The 20,806-nt window shown below is 38.7% G+C and overlaps 1 protein-coding gene across 1 annotated transcript in view; it reads left to right on the plus strand.

Annotated features, from left to right (window-relative positions):
• ARMC2 (armadillo repeat containing 2) overlaps positions 1-20,806 on the plus strand; it is a 153,062-nt gene that overhangs the window by 79,591 nt on the left and 52,665 nt on the right. Inside the window, exons 9-10 of the mRNA XM_049771233.1 lie at positions 7,764-7,866; positions 15,126-15,349. Of these exons, the coding sequence (XP_049627190.1) occupies positions 7,764-7,866; positions 15,126-15,349 (327 nt within the window). The remainder of the gene's footprint in view (positions 1-7,763; positions 7,867-15,125; positions 15,350-20,806) is intronic.

Below are 20,806 nucleotides of genomic sequence, written 5' to 3' on the forward strand. Positions count from 1 at the left end.
ATCAAGTTTGTGTGGAATCATAAAAGACTCCAGGTAGCTAAAACCACACTGAAAAATAACTAAGCATTACTTAACATTATTATGTTGCTTAAATTAGCAGGACATAAAAATAAGTAAAATAATTGGCATTTTATTGCCAATCTTTAAGCTATATTATAAAACTATAATGATCAAAACAGCATGGTACTAGAATAAAGACAGAGCCTCTAACCAGTGGATCAGAATAGAATATTTAAGGGCAAACCCCTATGTATAGTCAGCTAAGTTTTGAACAAAAGTGCTGAGAGCATGAAATGGACCAAAGACAGCCTCTTCAACAAAGTGTGTTGGAAAAATTAGATAATCCTGTATAAGAAATTTAAGCTGGAGCCATATCTCACATGTTAACACAAAAGTCAGCTCAAAGCATATCAAAGACCTCTCTAGGTCTCTGACCTCTATCTGTAAAATACATTGAGAAAAAGATCTTAACCTTTCTAAAAGGATTCTTTAACAACATGATGCTATTGGCAAAGATTACAGAATCAAACCTAAACAAATGGGACTACATTAAGCTAAAAGGTTTCTATATGGCAAAAGAAACAGACTAAAACTAAAATACAGTTGACTGGAAGAAAAAGGATACACTAAATACATCAGATAAATGCACTCAATACATCAAATAAAGGGTCACAAAGATTAACAACAACAAAATTTAAAACCCATCAAAGATGGGAGGAGGAAATGAACAGACACTTTTATAAGAAAAACCAGTGGATGGCCAACAGGCACATGAAAAAATACCCATTATTATTTTTAGTAAGGAAATCCAAATCAAGATGACCATGAGATATCATCAGATACCAGTGAAATTGGCACATATCAAAAATACTGGATGCGATCTGTGTTGGAAGGGATGTGATGAAAAAGGAACACTCTCTTCTGTTGCTGGTGGAAATGGTGTCTGGTCCAACCTTTATGAAAAACAGTATACAAAGTTCTCAGTAAACTCAGAACTGAGCTGCTATGCAACCCCAGAAATTTCATTTTTGGCTACCTCTTCCTAGACATAAAAACATTCATTCAAAAGCATAGATGCCTATAATTATTCATTGAAACTCAGTACAAGATAAGATTTGACAGACCTTTGATGATATCCAATGATAAATGACTAAATCATGAAGACATGGTGTATATATACTAATGGGATCTTATGCAACTGTAAGAAATGATGAAATTATGAAATTCTGTGCAACATTGAACCAGAAGATATCATGTTAACTGAAGTCAGAAGAAGGATAAATACAATGATACAATAAATACAATGATATCATTTATATGTGGTATTTTGAATAACTAGAGGAGAGTGCAATGGCTTAAAGGAGGACTTAGAATACCATTGGCCCGAGAGTATGGGGAAGAGGAAGAAAAATTAGAGTATAGATGGGGGTAGTGGGGGGGGATAGGTGAGAAGCAGCAAGGGGTAGAGGGACAAGGAGATTCAGGTACATAGGTAGTAAGGAAGGACAGAGATAAATATCCAAACCACAGGATCAACAATATTGAAATCATGAGACCAAATCTTTAATAAGCAGACCTAAAAATGTGCCTGTGAAGATGGCAGGCAGGGTAGGGGTAGGTGCACTGGTGGGATCTGGGAAAATTGGTGGAGGGTATTTAACATTGGTGGTGGGAGCAGTAGTGGAATATTGTATTTTTAAAACTCAACTTTGCGAATCACAGTGCTTTAATGAAATGTTTTTAAAAAGTGTATTTACAATGCCTGTCTTGAAGACAGGTTGTGGGGTAGGGGAGGTAGGGAATGGGGGGACAGTGGTGGCAGGAAAGTTGCACTGGTGAAGGGGTGTTTACATTTTATGGCTAAACCCAATTATGAACATGTTTGTAACCATGGTGCTTAAATATAGTATTAATAAAAAATAAAACTAAATAAAAAGCTATATTTAGAAGAGGAAAGATACCTGCATGTTTATTGAGTTCCTTCCCTGGCCCTGGATTCTGGCTGCTTCCTCAGCCCAGAAGGGCCAGGGTTGTAACTTGCAGGCTGGACATTGCTCCATACTGCCAACTGTCCAGGGATTGCCTTTGGTTTTTTTTTTTTTTCCGCTTGAAGCCTAGACATTTTGCTCTAAGCCAAGTGCCCCACTGGCCAAAAAATTATTTTCTTAAAGAAGAAGCTATGAATTTGTTCATGAAACATTATAGAGGAAAAAGGATCTTGGTTATTTTAAAAGTACTATTCAAATCAATTAATACCATGGCACAATGTAACCATTCTAAGTCACAGGGGTCCTCAAACTTTTTAAACAGGGGGCCAGTTCACTGTCCTTCAGACTGTTGGAGGGCCAGATTATGTAAAAACAAAAATTATGAACAAATTTCTATTCACACTGCATATATCTTATTTAGAAGTGAAGAAACAAAATGGGAATAAATACAATATGTGGCCCGCGGGCCATAGTTTGAAGGCCCCTGGAAGTGATCAGTGGAGAGGTGAATACATTCAAATTAAGAGGCATGATTGGATGCTGCCCTTTTTGAGCACTGCCTGCCTTGTTGAATCAGGGCCAAGCCTCCTCGAGCTACAGTCAGTTCGGGGATGGGTAGGCCTCGTGACAAACTACAGAACCACAAGGCCAGACACTATCAAGTCCAAAGCCTTCCCACAGGCAGATTCTTCTATAACCTTCAGGCAAAACATTTTGCTTAGGAATCATTGATAGACTTTGATATAAATGCTTAAAAGAGCATTATAAAAAGATGTTGAAAGACAGGAAATCAGCAAAAACAGTTTCTAATAACTCTTCTCTTTGCCAATATTCATTTTATCTAACAGTTAATATTATAATGAATATATTTAAAATGATTTATAGTTGTTCTTTTTTAAAATAAGGGACCAGGAAGATAGCTCAAAGGGCTTTAGTGCAGAAGTCTCAAGTTTGATTCCCAGCACTGAATGGTCAGTCCCCCAAGCACCACCAGGTGTAACACTCCCCTCCCAAAACTGCCAGGTGTGGCCCAAAAATAGAGATCAACTATAATGGTTTGGTTTGATGTCTTTCATTTTGTGGTTAATGGTTTGCTGGAGTTGGACATTTTAACTTTTATCAAAGGTTTAACTTTTTAACTTCTATCAAAAACTCATACGAAACGTATCAGTCTAATAAGTATTTTGTTTCTTTTGGAGTCACATCTGGAAATCCTCAGGGGATGCTTCTCACTCAGTGCTCAGGGTACTGTGCAGAACCAGCAATCCAACCCAGCGCCTCCCCATGCAAAGCCTATGCTCTAGCACTTTAAGGATTCTTCCTGGCCCTGCATTAGTTATTTTTAGGAGGATGAATATAATATTAAGGGGTATCTAATATCCTCTACAGGAGATAAAACAAATATGATAGCACTGGCTATATATAGTAGAAGGATACATGTTTTCAACTTCTCTTTGAATTTCCAAATTTTCTTGAAATAAAAAAGACTTCTTTTTTTTGGGGGGGGGCCACACCCGGCGGTGCTCAGGGGTCACTCCTGGCTGTCTGCTCAGAAATAGCTCCTGGCAGGCACGGGGGACCATATGGGTCATCAGGATTCCAACCAACCACCTTAGGTCCTGGATCCGCTGCTTGCAAGGCAAGCACCGCTGTGCTATCTCTCCGGGCCCAAGACTTCTATTTTAAATGTAGGAATTAAATTGCCCCTTTAGAAGAACCTACTTGTTCCAGGGACTCTTGACTCTGAGAATACAAAAGAATAAAATCGACTTGACTCCCACCCTGTTGGAATAACCTGTTTGCATGTCTATTCAGAATAATTATTCTTTGCTGGTACTTATCACTCACTGGATGGAAGCATCTTTAGATTGAAGCATCTTTCAGATTGGGCCCTTACACCAGGGGTAAGTGTTCCTTACCCCAGGGTGTGCTCTTTTGCTTCCCAATAAAGACCTTGGGTCTCAAGGAGAAACACAGTTTTTGGTTTTCCACAACTGAGCTATCTGCCTGCTGTCCTTAGTGTTAGGAGTGAAAAGCTTGTGGTGGAATTTTACTGGATCTGTACCACCCCTTCAACTTTGTGTGGATCCTTTATCAGTGTTTGCTGTCAGACCCGTGCACCTATTTTCCAATCCCTTGGGATTGGAGCATGAGGCTTCGCTTCACCATCCCACCCCATACCCTCTGAGAGGCAGATGTTAAAAACTGGGATCCTAAGGGGGCAGTATGGCCTAGGCGAGGTGAAGGGTGAATTAAGCTAGGGCCTTACAGGGGGCAGTGCAGTTTTATATAAAGTAGTCTACTTTCCTGGCACCTGATTGAGTATTTTCTTATCTTTTTCAGTCTCAATATCACAATTTTACAGTTATCAAAAGAGAAGATAAGATAAATTTGTTTGAATATAAACTGACCAGATAGCAAACAAGGAAATTGTAGGGTGTTTTAATGAAAACTCTGACACCAGTTATTTCCTCCTATGTCATATTTTACTAAAAATACACAACTAGGGGTAGGAATTAAATTGTTGGCTATATTCATTCATTTATTCATAGAACAGATTATATACCACATATGGGATATGAAGTAGATGAGGAGTAGATAAATGAATGTGCCTTGCATACAACCAAACCCATTTCTATCTGTAGCACCCCATTGCCAGGACTGATTCCTGAACACAGAGTCAGGAATAAACCCTGAGTACAACTGGTTAGAATTGAAGGGAAGGAAAAAAAATCTGAAAAGGTTCACAATGCAGTGGAGAATGAATACCTGATTAAGATATAGTCTCTAACGGGTTGGAGTGTTAGATTCCAAATGCTAGTGCATTTATGAGATCCTCAGTTCTATCCTTATAAGGCACAGGATAAAAAAGAAAAAAGATATATACTCTCTGATATTAAGGAAACTATGTATTGATATTAGCATAGAATATATTTTCTTCTATCAAGATTATTTCTAGGTTTTTAACAATTGTCTTAAGTACAAATTTTAAAAGAGGATTTTTTTGGCTGTTGCAAGACTCAAATCCAGGACCTCACCCTTGGAAGGTAAATTTCTACCACTGAGCCACACCCACAGGCCAAGTGCTATTGTTTTACAATTATTGTTGTTTTTGGTTTTTTTCCTTCCTTAGAACAGAAAAAAAAATTTATTTTTTTTTTCAGTTGATTGTTCTAAGGCTTCCAGAGACTACTAGTTCCTGGCCTGGATCCCCTGGGTGAGCTTATTCAAGTGCAAATTCTGATTCCAGGGCAGAACTGGTCCAGAGTCACATTTCTAGCAGCTCTCCAGGCTCAATTTCTGTGTCTAAAGAGGAGACGTGTCCATTGCAAAATGGGAAATGGAAACACCTAAATTAGCAGGGTTGTTCTGAGATAACATGCCAAAATTTAAGCAGTGCAGAAGACAGACATAGCCACCTGGAGAAGATGTTTCTTGCCCTGGCTGCCCCCAGTAGCATTGACCTCACTCATTTTTGGATGTCTTACACCTACCTTCTTGCATTGGGCCTGTGAGCGAACTTGGTAACTATTGTGGCTCAAACATAAGATGAATCCTTAAGAAATAAATCTAATGCCAATCATTTTTATTTATATGAATTCAGCTTCACAAGAAGTAGTAAAGGTAGTTTTTACAGATAAAACAATAACCCATCCTCTTAGCACTTATGGGTTTATTTGTTTGGATGACCTTATTCCTACAAACGCATTTTACATTCTTGCACTGAGAATAGTGTAGTGGTCTACTCACATAACTGAAACTACAAATGTCTTTCTTTGAACATGGTGTTCACAATCATGCTTTTTTTTAATGATGGTTTAATATGATGCTCCAAAAATTGATTTAATTATTTCCTAATATTGAACACTTGAAATGTTTTAGGTTTTATAATTTAGGTTAGTATGCAACTTATTATTAATTTATACCATTGATTTCATTAATCCTATTATTATTTGTTAAAGTATGGCCCCTTTTATTTCTGGTCTCTGTGTTTAATTTACTTGAATCCTTTTACCTGGTTTGCAAACCATTTTGCAAATCATTTGTCAGGGCTTTTGGGGCCATACCTGGTGCTCTGGAGACCATGTGGTATAAGAAATTGAACAGTATCAATCACATGCAAGGCATTCATGTTCTATTTCTAGGGGGATTTGAGGGAGTGCGGCCACACCTGGTGGTGCTCAGGGGTTACTCCTGTCTCTGCTCTCAGATCATGCCTGGCAGGCTTGGGGGACCATATGGGATAGCAGGAATCAAACCTGGGTTTGTCCTGGGTCAGCTGCATGCAATGCAAACACCCTACCCTGCTATCAATCTGACCCCTTCAGGAGAAATTTTTAACAAGCTTCCTTTGGTTATTTCAAATACTAGATTTTAAAATAAAGTATTAAATATACTGATCTAGGGGCTGGAGCAGTGGTGCAAGCAGTAAGGCGTCTGCCTTGCCTGCACTAGCCTAGGATGGACTGTAGTTCAATCCCTCGGTGTTTCATATAGTCCCCTGAGCCAGGAGTGATTTCTGAGCACATAGCCAGGAGCAACCCCTGAGCACCACTAGGTATAGCCCAAAAACAAAATAAACAAAAAAAATCTAACTTTTTTTTTCTGAAAATTTACCAACACTTTTTCCCCTTTTTATGCTCCTTAAAAAATAATCTTACAGAAAGTATGAGGCTTTATGAAAAACTAAACGCTTGTCATTAAAATGGGATTAAAGATTAGTTATTTTTTGTTTACTACAAGTGAGTTATTTAAGTATAGTTGGCAACTATATGGTCTAAACTTCAAAGTTGGTTTCTTTAGACCTTTATGTTTTAAAAGCATGTATGTTTTATTCATAAAACCCTAACATTAACAGTTTTGTAGACACAGATAAAACTTTTTTTTTTTTTTTTGGTTTTTGGTTTTTGGGTCACACCCGGCAATGCTCAGGGGTTTTTCCTGGCTCCGTGCTCAGAAATTGCTCCTGGCATGCACGGGGGACCATATGGGACGCCGGGATTCGAACCAATGACCTTCAGCATGAAAGGTAAATGCCTTACCTCCATGCTATCTCTCCGGCCCCAAAACATTTTTTATTTTAAAAAAGTTTTTGCCTAAAATAAAACAAAATTTAAATAAAGAAAATAAAAGCACTTCTGGGGCTGAAGCGGTGGTGCAAGCGGTTGGGTGTTTGCCTTGCACGCGCTAACCTAGGACAGACTGTAGTTCGATTCTCTGGCATCCCATATGGCCCTCCAAGCCAGGAGCGATTTCTGAGTACATAGCCCAGAGTAACTCCTAAGTGTCACCAGGTGTGGCCCAAAAAACAAAAAGAAAAAGGCACTTTTGTAGGGACTGCAGGGATAGTGCAAAAGTGCCTTTCACACCTAGAGTAGACCTCCAACTCTCAACATGGCTCACTGACTCCTACCTGCGCACAGAGCCAGGAGTAAACCTTGAGAACAGCTAATGTGGTCCAAAAACAAACAAAATAAAAAAAAATTTAAACCAAAACACTAGGAACAGAGATAAGAAATAGGGGTTGGGCAATTGACTTGCTTGCAGCCAACCATACCTAGTTCAATCTGTTCCTAGAACCAAATAATCCCCTGAGCACTACTAGGAGTAAATCTCAAGTAGTCCCCAAATACTTTCAGGTCTGGTCCCCAAACCACAAATAAATACCTACAAAACGTATGTGCACTTCACTTTGAAGATTTATGTTTTGAAAAATTATGGCATGTCTTATTCCTCCCTCCCCCTGCAATAAAAATGTGTTTTCTTTCTCTGCAGCTTAAAGTGAGTAGGAAGAATCTTCTTACTGTCTGCAAACTTATATTTAAAATTAGCAGGAGTGAGAAGAATGATTCTCTGATACAAAATGACAGCATTCTGGGTGAGTATTATTTAGTGGTACCAAATGTTGCACTTGAATACAAATGAGAAATTTGGAAAACAAAATTACAATTAATGGCAGCAGAAATATCTCACTGCCAAGTAAGTACATGCAGAATCCATGTAGTGCTGAAATTGCATTTGTCCACTGAAAATTCTACTTTTTATTTAATGTGGTTTTGGGAGCTTAGAAGGATCGTCTGTTTTGTTTTGTTTTGATGCTTAAACTAACATTTTATTTTATAAAGTATTCCCTATTAAAAATATTTCCTAGTTTTGTATTGCCTTTTGGAAAAAAGGCACAAAACCCTCACTTCCATATGTTCGTGTGTATTATTGGGGGGCGAAGGAAGTTACCTCCCAAAAAGGCTCAAAAAACCTGGGGCCACTTGTAGAATTTTGTCCAGCTAACCACTACAGCTCAAACCTGGCAGAAACTATCAAGAAACTATCAAGACCACCCACCCCAGCAGTGTTTGGGGGCACCATGGCTGTACCTGGCAATGTTGGTTGAGGGTGGGGGAAGGTGTATGTGATGCTGGATTGAGTCATGGAGCACATGGCACCCCTAAGACCTATGCTAACTACCTGGCTCCCTCCAAAACACATTTAGTCATATTTGACATCACTGAATTTTGGGGTCTATTCATAATGATAGAAATGACTAACATGTGGAAGATATCTCTAACTTTGGCATAAAGTTTACATAAAGATGTCAGAGCATGTCCTTGATTGAGAGGTGGGCAGCAGCACTGGGGCTTTTGATGTAGGGTAGCCAGGAAAAAGTGGTAGAAGTCAGAGCCCTTGAATGGACCTGTCTGACAAAAGAGGCCCATGTCAGCATTATGGGTCTGTAGGGGTATCCTGTTTTGAGAGGTGGATGGAGGCACAGAGATCTAAGGGATGAAGGCAAAATGATTGATACTTTGAGTCCTCCTTTTACAACAGAAATAATCTTACCCTTATTCTTTTTAAATCTCATTATTGAAAAGCAGCTCAACCAGGACTGAAAGAAATGCCTCACAATCAGCTTAAAACAAAAAAATATTCTGATAAATGATCACACTGACATGAATAAATGTGAGATAAGCATGACTGGTCTTATCAGAATTGCCTGAATTACTCCTAAAACTTAGTAGTTGTATTTTTTCTTGGATGGCTGTTTTTATGTTAGTGTAGGGAACAATAAGTGCTATATTCCAATTCTATCGTTCTATGGTGATTGAATTTTTTTTCAGTTCTTGGATTCATGAATTCCTCTTTTAAACAGCAAATATGTTCTTTAAGATATGCCGATATTGGGGCCGGTGAGGTGGTGCAAGAGGTAAGGTGTCTGCCTTGCAAGCGCTAGCCAAGGAAGGACCGCGGTTCGATCCCCCGGCAGGCTTAGCCAGGAATAACCCCTGAACATCAAAGGGGTGTGGCCTCAAAAATAAAAAAAAAAAAATGCTGACATTAACTCTGAATTGCTTTGTAGTATTTAACTATTTTATAATGCCTACTAATAACCAGAGAATAACAAAACAAAGCTCATTTTTTAATTAATTTATTTATTTCAGTTGGAGTGGTGATACAACACAATAGGGCATTTGCCTTGAATGCAGCCAACCCGGCTTCTATCCTGGGAACCCATATCATCTCCTGAGCAGCCCAGGAGTAATTCCTGTGCGTATAGCCAGGAGTAACCCCTGAGCACTGCCTGATGTGACTCAAACACTAAAATTAAAAAGTATTTTAATTAAACGTAATTAAAATTAATTATTAATTAAATTAATTATTTTAATTAATGTTGTTTACAAGGTTGTTCATAATACAGTTGATTTTCCCCCACAGTTACAAGTTGTTCATGATGATTTCAGTTACACCACATAAAACACCCTTCACCAGTGCACATTTTCTGCCACCAGTGTCCCCAGTTTCCCTTCTGTCCTTACCCCTGCCTCAACCTCACCTGTCTGTGGCAGACATCTCTTTCTCTCTCTCTTTTTCCCCTTTTTCTTCCTATAGTTTGCAATATTGTTACTAAAGGAGTATCATTCATAATAGTTGACCTTTCAGTACCCAGTTCTTGTCCAGAGTGATCATTTCCAACTATGATTTACATAGTGGTCCCTTCTCTGCCCTAAATGTACACTCCCCCACTATTTGTGCCAATCTTTAAACCATGGACTGGTCCTCTTGGCCTTACTTTCTATTGTTTCTGGATATGTTTATATCTTACCTTAACTTTTTATAGCCCACAAATGGTGAGATCATGTTATGCCTATCTCCCTCTAATTTATTTTTCGGCATAATACTCTCCATATATATCCATGTATAAGTAAATTTCATGACATTATTTTTCCTAACAGCTGATAATTTTCCATTATGTAGATATACCAAAGTTTCTTTAGACACTCATCTGTTCTTGGGCACTTGGGTTGGTTGTTTCCAGATTCTGGCTATTGTGAATAGTGCCATAATAAATAGGAGTGCAGAAAACTTTTCTGCATTGTGCTTTTGGGCTCCTAGGGTATATTCCTAAGAGTGGTATTGCTGGGTCATATGGGAGTTCAATTTCTAATTTGGGGGGAATATCCATATTGTTTTCTCAAAAGGCTGAACCAGGGCCGGAGAGATAGGGTGTTTGCCTTGCACATAGTGGACTGGGATGGACCCAGTTAGATTCCTGGCATCCCATATGGTCCCTCAAGCTTGCCAGGGGCAATTTCTGAGTGCAGAACCAGGAGTAACCCCTGAGCACCATCTGGTGTGGCCCCAAAACAAAAAACAACAAGAACAACAACAACAGAAAGGCTGAACCAATCGACATTTTTATCAGCAGTGAATGAGAATTTCTTTTTCCCCCACATCCTCATCCGTTTTTCTTGTTCTTTTTAATGTGTTTCAATGTCTGTGGTGTGAGATGGTATCTCATTGTTGCTTTGATTTGCATCTCCCTGATGATTTATGATGAAGAGCATTTTTTAATTAAATAATTTTTATTTTGACCAAAGTGGATTACAAATCTTTCACAGTAACATTTTAGGTACATAGTGACATTGAATCAGGGGCATTTCCACCACCAATGTTGTCCTCCCTCGACCACTGTTCCCAACATGCATCCCATGGGCTGCTAGTATAAATGGTTCCTTCTGTGTCTAACTTGTTGTAGATTGGGTATTGATTATGTTGTAGTTGGCTTTGGATTTGGTGTTTAAGTCTGATCATTTTTTATTTCTACTCAATGTTTATATGACTGTTTGGTCTTGGTAACCTCCATTATTTCTCTCTCAATTTGTGAGGCAGAACAAGATGGTTCAAATTATGTGATTCTGTTTGAAGGAAAGGAAAAAATAAAAGGAAGAAAAGGGGGCAAAAATCAAACAGGCAAGAAATGGGAGGAGTCCTTCAGAGGCTATAAATATCAGTTTAAGAAAAGAAAGGGAAAAAGGAAGGAAAACATGACAACAATACAAAAAAAATTAAAGAAAAAGAAAAAACCCGAAAAGCACCACAGCAATAAAGCAATAACTGAACAATAACCACAGTCCCAAAATAAAGACAAAACAAAGCACACACAACAACAACAACAATAATTACAAAAAAAATTAATTTGTGCTATTTTGTTTGCATGGGCACAGTAAAAATTGGGGAGATTAGCAAGGGAATTCCCTTGGCCTAAGAGATACAGGGTTTCTCTGCCCTTGAAGTATACTGTTTTACTCTCCCCTGGGTCCTTTTGTGATGTCTGGAAACTTTCTGCTCAGTTGTGGATGATAAAATAAGGCCTCTGTAGCTAGAGATCTTCGTATTTGCACTAGTCATAGAATGGAGCCTAGGATGGAGTCTTTCTTTACGGGTCTAGAAGTTCTGTTCCATCACCGTTGTTTTAATTAGTCTTCTGTAATTGGTGGTCTTGATTTTTGCACTGATCCTAGGATGAAGCCTATGATAGAGTCTTTCATTATGTTTCTAGAAGTTCTGGTCAGTTGCAGTTGTCTCAGTCAGACCTCTGGAATTAGAGATCTTGGTTATTGTACAGATCGTAGGTCAAAACCTAGACTAGGGTCTTTTTTATTGGTCCCAGGATACGTTCTGCCCAGTCATGATGGTCACAATTAGTCTTCTGTAGTTATCAATTTTAGTTTGCACAGATGAAAAGATGATGTGTGTTCAGATTTCATCTTATTATTAGGTGGTGAGATAAGACAACCTGCTCTTAGACCAAGTTGCTATTTTCTCATTGTCAGGATGTCATATTAAAACTGGTGCATGTTGGTGTCAGAGCAGTATTAAGAATGTGCCACAGCGGCGTTTGCCTTGCAAGCAGCCAATCCAGGACCAAAGGTGGTTAGTTCGAATCCTGGTGTCCCATATGGTCCCCTGTGCCTGCCAGGAACTATTTCTGAGCAGATAGCCAGGAGTAGCCCCTGAGCACCGCTGGGTGTGCCCCCCCCAAAACAAAACAAAACAAAACAAAAAAGAATGTGCCAGAGGGAGTTTGGTTCCTGGAGCTGTTGTGGAGAACTGTGTCGGTTCTATGTCTGAGATATAAGGTTTGGGGTTGGACAGTTGCTGTCTAATTACATGGAGTCTAAGTTGGGACCACATGACGTATGTTCAAGGTGGGATGTGCCTCTGTATTGTAAAATATATGAGTTTTTATCCCTAGTAGACAAGATCTTGTTTCTATATATAAAATTTCCCCTTTTTTAGTATGCCTTTGCAAAAAGAAATGGTGCTATATTATATTGCTTCAGCATTTGGGGGTGAGAATGTCAGGCTCAATCATCTCTGTGCCCTGGTTTTGACCTGAGCTTTAATCCCAGGCAAGACTTTTACTTGTAGGTTTTTGTACCCAGCAGAACCAAAACACCAAAACAGGTGAAGTTAAGGAGGAGATGAAAACAAAAACAAGACCAAAAAAAAAATATATATATATATATACTCACATATATAAAGAAAAAAAATAAATAAAAATGATTTAAACAAGTAATTACGGGAACAAAGTGTTGCAGGAGACTACCTTGCATTTGGGGATAAACAGGTTAAGAGGTAGTATTATAGAGGTCTTAAACTTATAAAGAAAATATAGGCTTTCCCATTGTCTTTTGGGATATTCATGTTGGGGGTAGAATCCAGGGCACATTTTCTTCACACACCCTGTTCTTGTTGAGTTTTGGAAATGATTTGCAACAGAAAGGGCTCAGGTAGAGTTCTTGCACTGGGGGACTTTCTGGAGCTGATTCCGGTATCAAGCAACAGTCCACATTGGGGGTGGTGGTGAGAAGGAGGGCCACAGAGCATGAGTCAGCAGGAGTGTTGGTTGTAGTTTGTTGCTTGGGGGTGCAAATGTAGGGCTGAGTGGGTGTCCCTTCACTTGGGAGCTGGATGATGGCTTATTGGGGCAGGAGGTCAGTCTTGATACTTAATGGACTAAGAACTGAGGGTAGCGAGCATTAATAAGGCAGAATTTTAGATTGGGATTGGGGGGGTGAAGGGATAGTAAGATTTCTGAAGGGGGTAAGAGGGGATAGTATATAGGAGGGCCTATATACACTATAGATATGGATTGTTTACGATTTAGGTTTGACTCTCTTAGAGGAGTTCTCTATGTACTCATGCCCACATAAAGACATACATTAGTAATCTATTCTTAAGGTGTTGTTGGAGGTCTGACCTTAATAGGATGGGTCTGAGCTCTTAAGAACTGGTTGAATTAAGATAAATAATTAGCTTAGGTGTAGCTTAGGAAAGAGAGGAAGGGAGAGCAAAAGATAAGAGAGAGAACAGAAAAATAGATAAATATAGTAAAAATAAATTAAACACAAATTTAATAAATCAAATAAAAGAGATTGTGTCAGTGCATCTGAGTTGGGAGGTTTCCCAGTTTCCAGGCATTTCATCAGTGATGGGGTTGGGCCTTCCTAAATGAAAATTTCGGGTTAAATAATGGCTGGAGAGTTTAGGATACACGTTTCCTATGTTTCTCATCTTGAGTACTAAACAATGTGTTAATGAGGCCTACCTATGTAGGTGGGGCTACCCTATGTAATATTGTCCACTGCATCTTATGTATCAAATTTCCTTTCCTAAAGTGAAACTATCAGTGTAGGTTTTATTTGACATATATTGCATTGATGATGAAGAGGAAAAAGAGGAAGAAGAAAGGGGAGAAGAAAAGAAGTAGGGAGAAGAGAGAGAAAGAGAGAGGAAATGTTAATTTGCCCAAATGTTTTCGATGAGTAGGCCCTGTAATATAAGTCTGTGGTTCGCAATTGACTGTTTCAGTGGTCTGAATGATCATATGCTTCAGGTCCTAATAGAGGACATAAACCAGAAAAAAAGGGTACATTGGAGTGTTTTATCAAGACATTTTCATAATGCAAACTGAATATTGTATCTAGTATGACTGAGCACCGAGGTGTCAAATTAGGGTGTCCACTGTGGACAGAAAAGCTGAGAGGTTATTTTATACCAAGTAGATTAAGGCACTAAAATATTTTGTTAGGAAACTCTGCTGCTGGAGTCTCTGGCTTCCAATCATATTCAACTGTATCTGTGTGTAAGCTCCTTAAGACAATCTTATAGGCCTTTGTAGAAAAAGGCTGATTACATACCCGTTCACTAAACTGTTGTTTTCGTTGTTGCTGGGCTGGTTTCTTTATAGAATAATGGATAGTCGAGGCTTTGTGTTGTTCCTCTTCTGCTTGTTTTGAATACTCCCCGGTAAATGCTTATAACTACAGTGCTTGGAGTTTCTACCCTATTAGACCTTTGTATTTGTTCCTGAAGTATTATATGTATATATGATGTATATTCTAAGTACCAATAAGGAGTATTTTTTTCATGTGTCTTTTGGCCATCTGTACTTCTTCTTTGAGGAAGTGTCTGTTAAAGTTCACCATTTCTATAACTAAGACTTTTTTAAATTTATAACTAAAATGCTTCGTAAAAGGTAAGAAATGTTTAATTGTTTTAGACTTAATTTTCTTTTTATGTAAATTAGCTTTAATTTACATAAAACATTAAAATTAATATTAATTTTCTTTTTTAATGATTCTATCCTTTTGCTATCGTTAATACTATTGGAGATTGTTACATTGTGAACAATCCTTAGCAAGCATTTGGATGCAGGTTGTGACAAATATATTTTCTGACAAATGTGTTTGTCCTGACAAACAATATTTCACAAATTGTATTTGATGGCCACATGAAATGCTTTACTATATTTCTCTCCAGCTATTCGACTCTTACAATAATTCATATTTTTGACAGAATCATTATTGGAGGTCCTCAGAAGTGAAGACTTACAGACTAACACTGAAGCTTTTTTATACTGTATGGGGACTATCAAATTCATTTCTGGAAACCCAGAATTTCTTAATGAAATGATCGACAAAGGTGCTGTGGAAATACTGATGAATTTGATAAAGGAAATAAATGACAAAACCAAAGAAAATGGTACCTGTTTATCTAATTCAGGCCACTTATTAGTCCAAGTAAGTACTGTTCTGGAAAAGCCTAGATGTGTGACACTAATTTGCTTGTTATCTATTAATGCCAGTTGCCAACCAGGTGGAGGTTACAGCAGGTGGTCTGCTCCCTGCATAAGGTGTGTGTTGGGGGTGGGGGAATCTTGGGGATCAAAAGTTACAGCCACTGCCACATCTTGCCTTGTGTATGTCTGATACATACTTCCCAACAAAGATAACCCATAACTTCTCCCAGAGACACTTTCCACCCTGCCTGTCGGCAGCCACTTTACTCTACAGGGTAAGCAACCCGTATGAATTTTTTTAAAAATACAGAAGAAAGAAATAGCACCTCTTTCTGGCCAGAGATATAATATAGGGATTAAAGCACTTACAAAGGCCTTGCATGCAGCCAAACCTGGTCTGAATCCCAGCACTATATATATGTTTGCCTAAGCAACACGCACATATATAGATATAAATCTGCCAAACAATTGCATCTTATAAATAGAATATACTATCCCCTTCCCTTCTCTTTGATGTTACCATTGTTGGCAATGACCAGGAGCATTGGTGGCACTTCTTGTGCCCTTAGCCACAATGCTCCTGAGACTCACACTTTTTAGGTATGCTCCTAGCATATGCACTCACATGTTCAGTCATAGTACATGTGCCTGTCCCAGGTACAGTGTTTGATAAGGGCTGTATGCCTATCCCAGGGCTCATACTTCTTGAGTCACAGGGCTCACCAGGGCTCACACTCTCGTGCTCACACCTGCCTGACTGCAGTGGCACACTATGGTACATGTGACAGGGCTGTGGGTCCTACACAATAAAGCCCCCAGAACCAAGCCTGGAGATTGTGGACAGTATGTGAGTTGAGACCTCACTTGTAGAAGAGCCATTCCTAGGTCCCTGTAAATAACAGTTTAAGAAGCATGGTTTTTACTTTTAACTTTTGAAGAGAAGCCCAGTCTTTTTTGGATGATGACATCCAAAATCTTGTTTCTATGATAAATGTCAGAAGTGATAGGTAATGGACAGATGGTGAGATAGTATGTACCTGCTACCAGGTCTGAACAAAGGTAGTGGAATGGGATCCATTTATTATGACCAGAAAAAGATGTGTTCAGAATTTTACCTTGTCCTTTGTGGCAGATTAGGTTGCATAGTTAAATTATACTTATTGGTGCTGCTTCACTTCTCATATTCTTTTTCAGATGGTATTTGTTCTGTAATAGCATTTGTATATAAGATATAGCATCTTAGATTCAATAATTCATGAGATTTGAGATATGCTTGTCAGTTAATGAGGATTGATTGAGCACTCAGTGCTCAGAGCCTATGGGAAACAGTGTTAGAAATTAGATGGATTCTCTGCCTTAAAATGGTTGTATGTGTTTATGACAATTATGTGGTTTTGAACCTTCTGATCTGTCACCATTTTGAAAAAGATTGTGGCCATCTTCTTTAGTCCTGCCTAATTTAACATTTTTCTCATTGGCTAGAAAAACGCAAGAAATATTATTTTCGTACTGCCAGTGTTATTCAGTCAAAAATTTTCCCTCAATGAAAATATGTATTGAGATTATACAATTACAGTTGGCCTTGAACAGCATGGGTAGATCTACCTATATGCAGTGTTGGGGGGGGAGGGTTTGGGGAGAGGAGATATTGTTTTTGTTTAGTTTTGTAAATAGATGTAAATTTGTGATACAGAAAAATATAGTATAATACTGTAAATATATTTTTTCTTCCTTAGAACTTTCTATTTCCTAGTTTACTAGAATGTGGTATAGGATATATTACATACAAAATATATGCTAGTCAGGGTTTAGAAATAGTACTGGGACAAGGTGCTTGCCTTGATGTAACCAATCTGGTTCAATCCCCAGCCCTGTATGTCCTTTAAGTGCTACCAAGAGTGGTTAATTCCTGAGTACTACTAGCTATGGATGGTCCCAAACCTCTTCTAAAAAGTTTTTTAAATGTATTAATTAATTGCTTATTTTATCCCAAGACTATTATTTAAACTTGAAAAAAGTCCAAAGTTATACTCTGTTTTTTTTTGGCACATAGGAGGTCAGCAAGTATATTGACTCCAGTATGGTAAAACATAAGTCATGAGTTTGTCTGCAAAATCTGTAAAGAAGAGATGAAACTGTCCCTGGTCTCCAAATTTCAAGGTACTAGAATTGAGGCAGAGTTCCATGAAACTTGGAAAGAGATAAATGTAGACCAGCTAAAAGGGCCTTCTTTAAATACTTACCCCCCAGTAGCAGTGTCACATCCAAGAAAATGACAGAAATAGGGTTTGTCACCATTGGTCTAGGTGGATTATTAGGAGGGGATCAGGTCAGTCTCTGGTTTACACTTAGGGAGGCACAGCTCAGAACCTAACTATTGTCCCTGAAAGCATACCCCCCAACCCTCTGGCTTCCCACCTATTAAGCAAAGTAATGTCTTCCTCCTGACTCCTCTGGTCTCTGGAGGAGGGTCATCTGTAGCCCAGATTCATTTTTGTATTCTGTGTGTGCACTTATTGTTGAGATAAAACTGCTGTCTTCTTTTTTTTTTTTTTTTAATTTTTTTTTTTTTTTTGGTTTTTGGGCCACACCCGTTTGACGCTCAGGGGTTACTCCTGGCTATGTGCTCAGAAATCACCCCTGGCTTGGGGGACCATATGGGACACCGGGGGATCGAACCACGGTCCATCCGCTTGCAAGGCAGACACCTAACCTGTAGTGCCACCTTCCCGGCCCCAACTGCTGTCTTCTAAATGAGAAAAATCTCCAGATATTTCTGGTTAGGTAGCTCATAGGTATGTGGAGTCACTTTTAAAGTCCAAATTCCACTTTTTTAAAATTTCTTTTTTATTTCCAACATTTATTTATTTTTTCCTTTGCTTTTTACTGCCTGACCCATTTGATTCTGCATCCATGCCATAAAGAAATGTATACTTTGCCTCCTTTAGATAATACAGTTTTTGAAGTCAAAAGCACCCCAGAGAGCTTGGATGGCTGTCCTGTCATGAGACACAAAACACTCTTGCCATCTCCAAATCTGCAATCACCTGTCTAGAGAGTCCTGAAAATCTTAAGGTTTTCCCCCTCTTTGCTCAGAGCACCACCAGCAATGTAGATTATTTTTGTGGAGTGAGGTAGAGATGGATGTTTTTGTCTTACCTGGGAAGTATCTCGGAGATCAGGCTTGGTGATGCCAGAGGATTGAGCTCAGGCCTCCTGTACGTAAAACATATACTCCATCCTTTAAGTTATCTCTGAACCTTAGCAGTCCACATGTTCTTTTTGTTCTAAAATGGAAAAATTTCAATAACTGTGTATTTTAGTACTGTTCCATCCCTTCACTTTGGTTCTGGAATTTAGGGAAAAGAAAGAGTCTTAAACTGAGAGCTGACACAAACATTTGAGAGGTGGGCCTAGGAATTTAGAAAATGATAGTATTATTATTAGAAATCAAAGCTATGCAAGGGACCTGGTTTGTTAAGAATGATTCCTGAGTGCAGAGCCAGGAGTAAACCCTTAGTATCACCAGGTATGGCCCAAAACAATCACAAAAGCTGTAACTGGGGACCAGGAAAATATTTCAAAGGATAAGTATGCATGGTTTGCCTGAAAGAAACTGGGATTTGATCCTAGTACCCAAGCACTTCCAGTAGTACACTCTGAGTACCTGAGCACTAAGCCAGAAGTAAACTGAGCAATACTGGGTGTAAGGAAAGGAGAAAATAGAAAGGAAAGAAAGGAATGAAGGAAGGAGGAAGAAGAGAAGAAAGATGAAGGAATGAAATGAAAGAAGGAAGAAAGTAGGGAGGAAAGAAAACAATGAAGGGAACTTTGCAAATGCTGTGGAGTGGGGAGGCTCTGTTCTTTGCATAAGGCAGGTTGAGTAGGCTTAGAGCTGGGTCATATTTCAAGGGTCTTCATTCCCTTTAAATTTATATAATGTATCTCTAATACAATATTAAAGGAAGTTTGTATTTAGCTCGCTTCTTGTTCTTACTCTTTCTCTCTCGGCCTCCTCCCCAGAGTAAATATCCCTCTTCAACTCATCTGGATTCACTCCTATTTCTATATTACTCTCCTTCCCACCGTACAATTCTATTATCTTTAATTTCAGACTGGTTTATTGGGTGTGTCCCCAAGTTTGGACTCTGCTCAGTGCCACCCTGTGGGCTAATGAAAAGAAGACATTACCTGAGCCAAACTTCTAGAATATTCTGCACTCTGAGCTTCTTCATCTCATCTCTGAGGGCTCCATCTACTTTATGGGGATTTGGGGGAGTTTAGAACATGGCTTATAGTAGAAAGATTCATAGAAGCCACCTAAACTCACCAAACAAAACAACACAGAATGCTCAGCTAGCAACAAAGAGCTTAGAAATCTTTAGAGAATGATTTAATGGCCCTATTGTGAAATACAACAATTTTCACAAGTTTTCTTAATGACGTTTTCCCAATAATTCTATTACTATTTAGTTGTAACAAACAATATAAATAAATATTCTGTGCCTGCCAAGGTGGGAAACTGGGGACAATGATTATACTGTTGGTGGGATTATTCTTGGAACATTGAATACCAGAAACAACTGTATTATGAACAACTTTATAAACCACAGTGTTGAAATAAAGTACTTAAAACAGAGAAAAGAAAATTTCTTTTCTAAGTTTTAGGTGACTCTCATACTAGGCAGCTCTCAGGTTTCATCTGAAACCTAACAATGGAAATAAAATCAGAATTTCTAAAACTTGAAACTCTAAGGGCAATTTCTTCTTCTTCTTTTTTTTAAATTTATTTATTGGTTTGAGGGCCACACCCAGCGGCACTCAGGGCTCTGCGTTCAGAAATCGCTCCTGACAGGCTCAGAGGACCATATGGGAAACCAGGAATCTAACAAGGTCCCTCCCCAGCCCGCTGAATCAAGGCAAATGCCTTACTGCTGTGCTGTCTCTCCAGCCTCAAGGCAATTTTTTCTAATCAAAAAGAAATTTATTATAGGAAATCAAGAGGACAGAGTTGTAGTTGCTTTTTAAATTTTTGTTTTGTTTTCTGGCTTTGGTAACCAATGTGGACAAGAGAGCTAAAGAGAAAGCGCGATTGGCAAGGGATGCTACTTTAACAGCATATTGCTCTGGGTTCAAAATGGACTCCAGGCCTCAGCTGCAGTTCCTCTTCAACCTGAGGACTTGGAGGGCTTGAGAGAGAACTTTAAGTAGGTTTGGTGTTCCTTGAAGCAGTAACTGACTTACATTAAAAATACGGATTGTGCCAAGGTGATAGTGACCCTTTAAATCTTGCTTTCTAATATTACATTTAATCATTCTGAAATGTAGCAATAAATAAAATTGTTAGATAATTAATAATTAAGAGCATGTGCATTTCAGCAGCAAAAAAGCCTGTTAACTTCATTTCTTGACTTAACCCAATTTCCCACCCTTTCAGAGTGGAAAACTAGAATCAAGG

This window comes from Suncus etruscus, chromosome 4 (assembly GCF_024139225.1).
Source record: "Suncus etruscus isolate mSunEtr1 chromosome 4, mSunEtr1.pri.cur, whole genome shotgun sequence".
Classification (NCBI taxonomy): Eukaryota; Metazoa; Chordata; class Mammalia; order Eulipotyphla; family Soricidae; genus Suncus; species Suncus etruscus.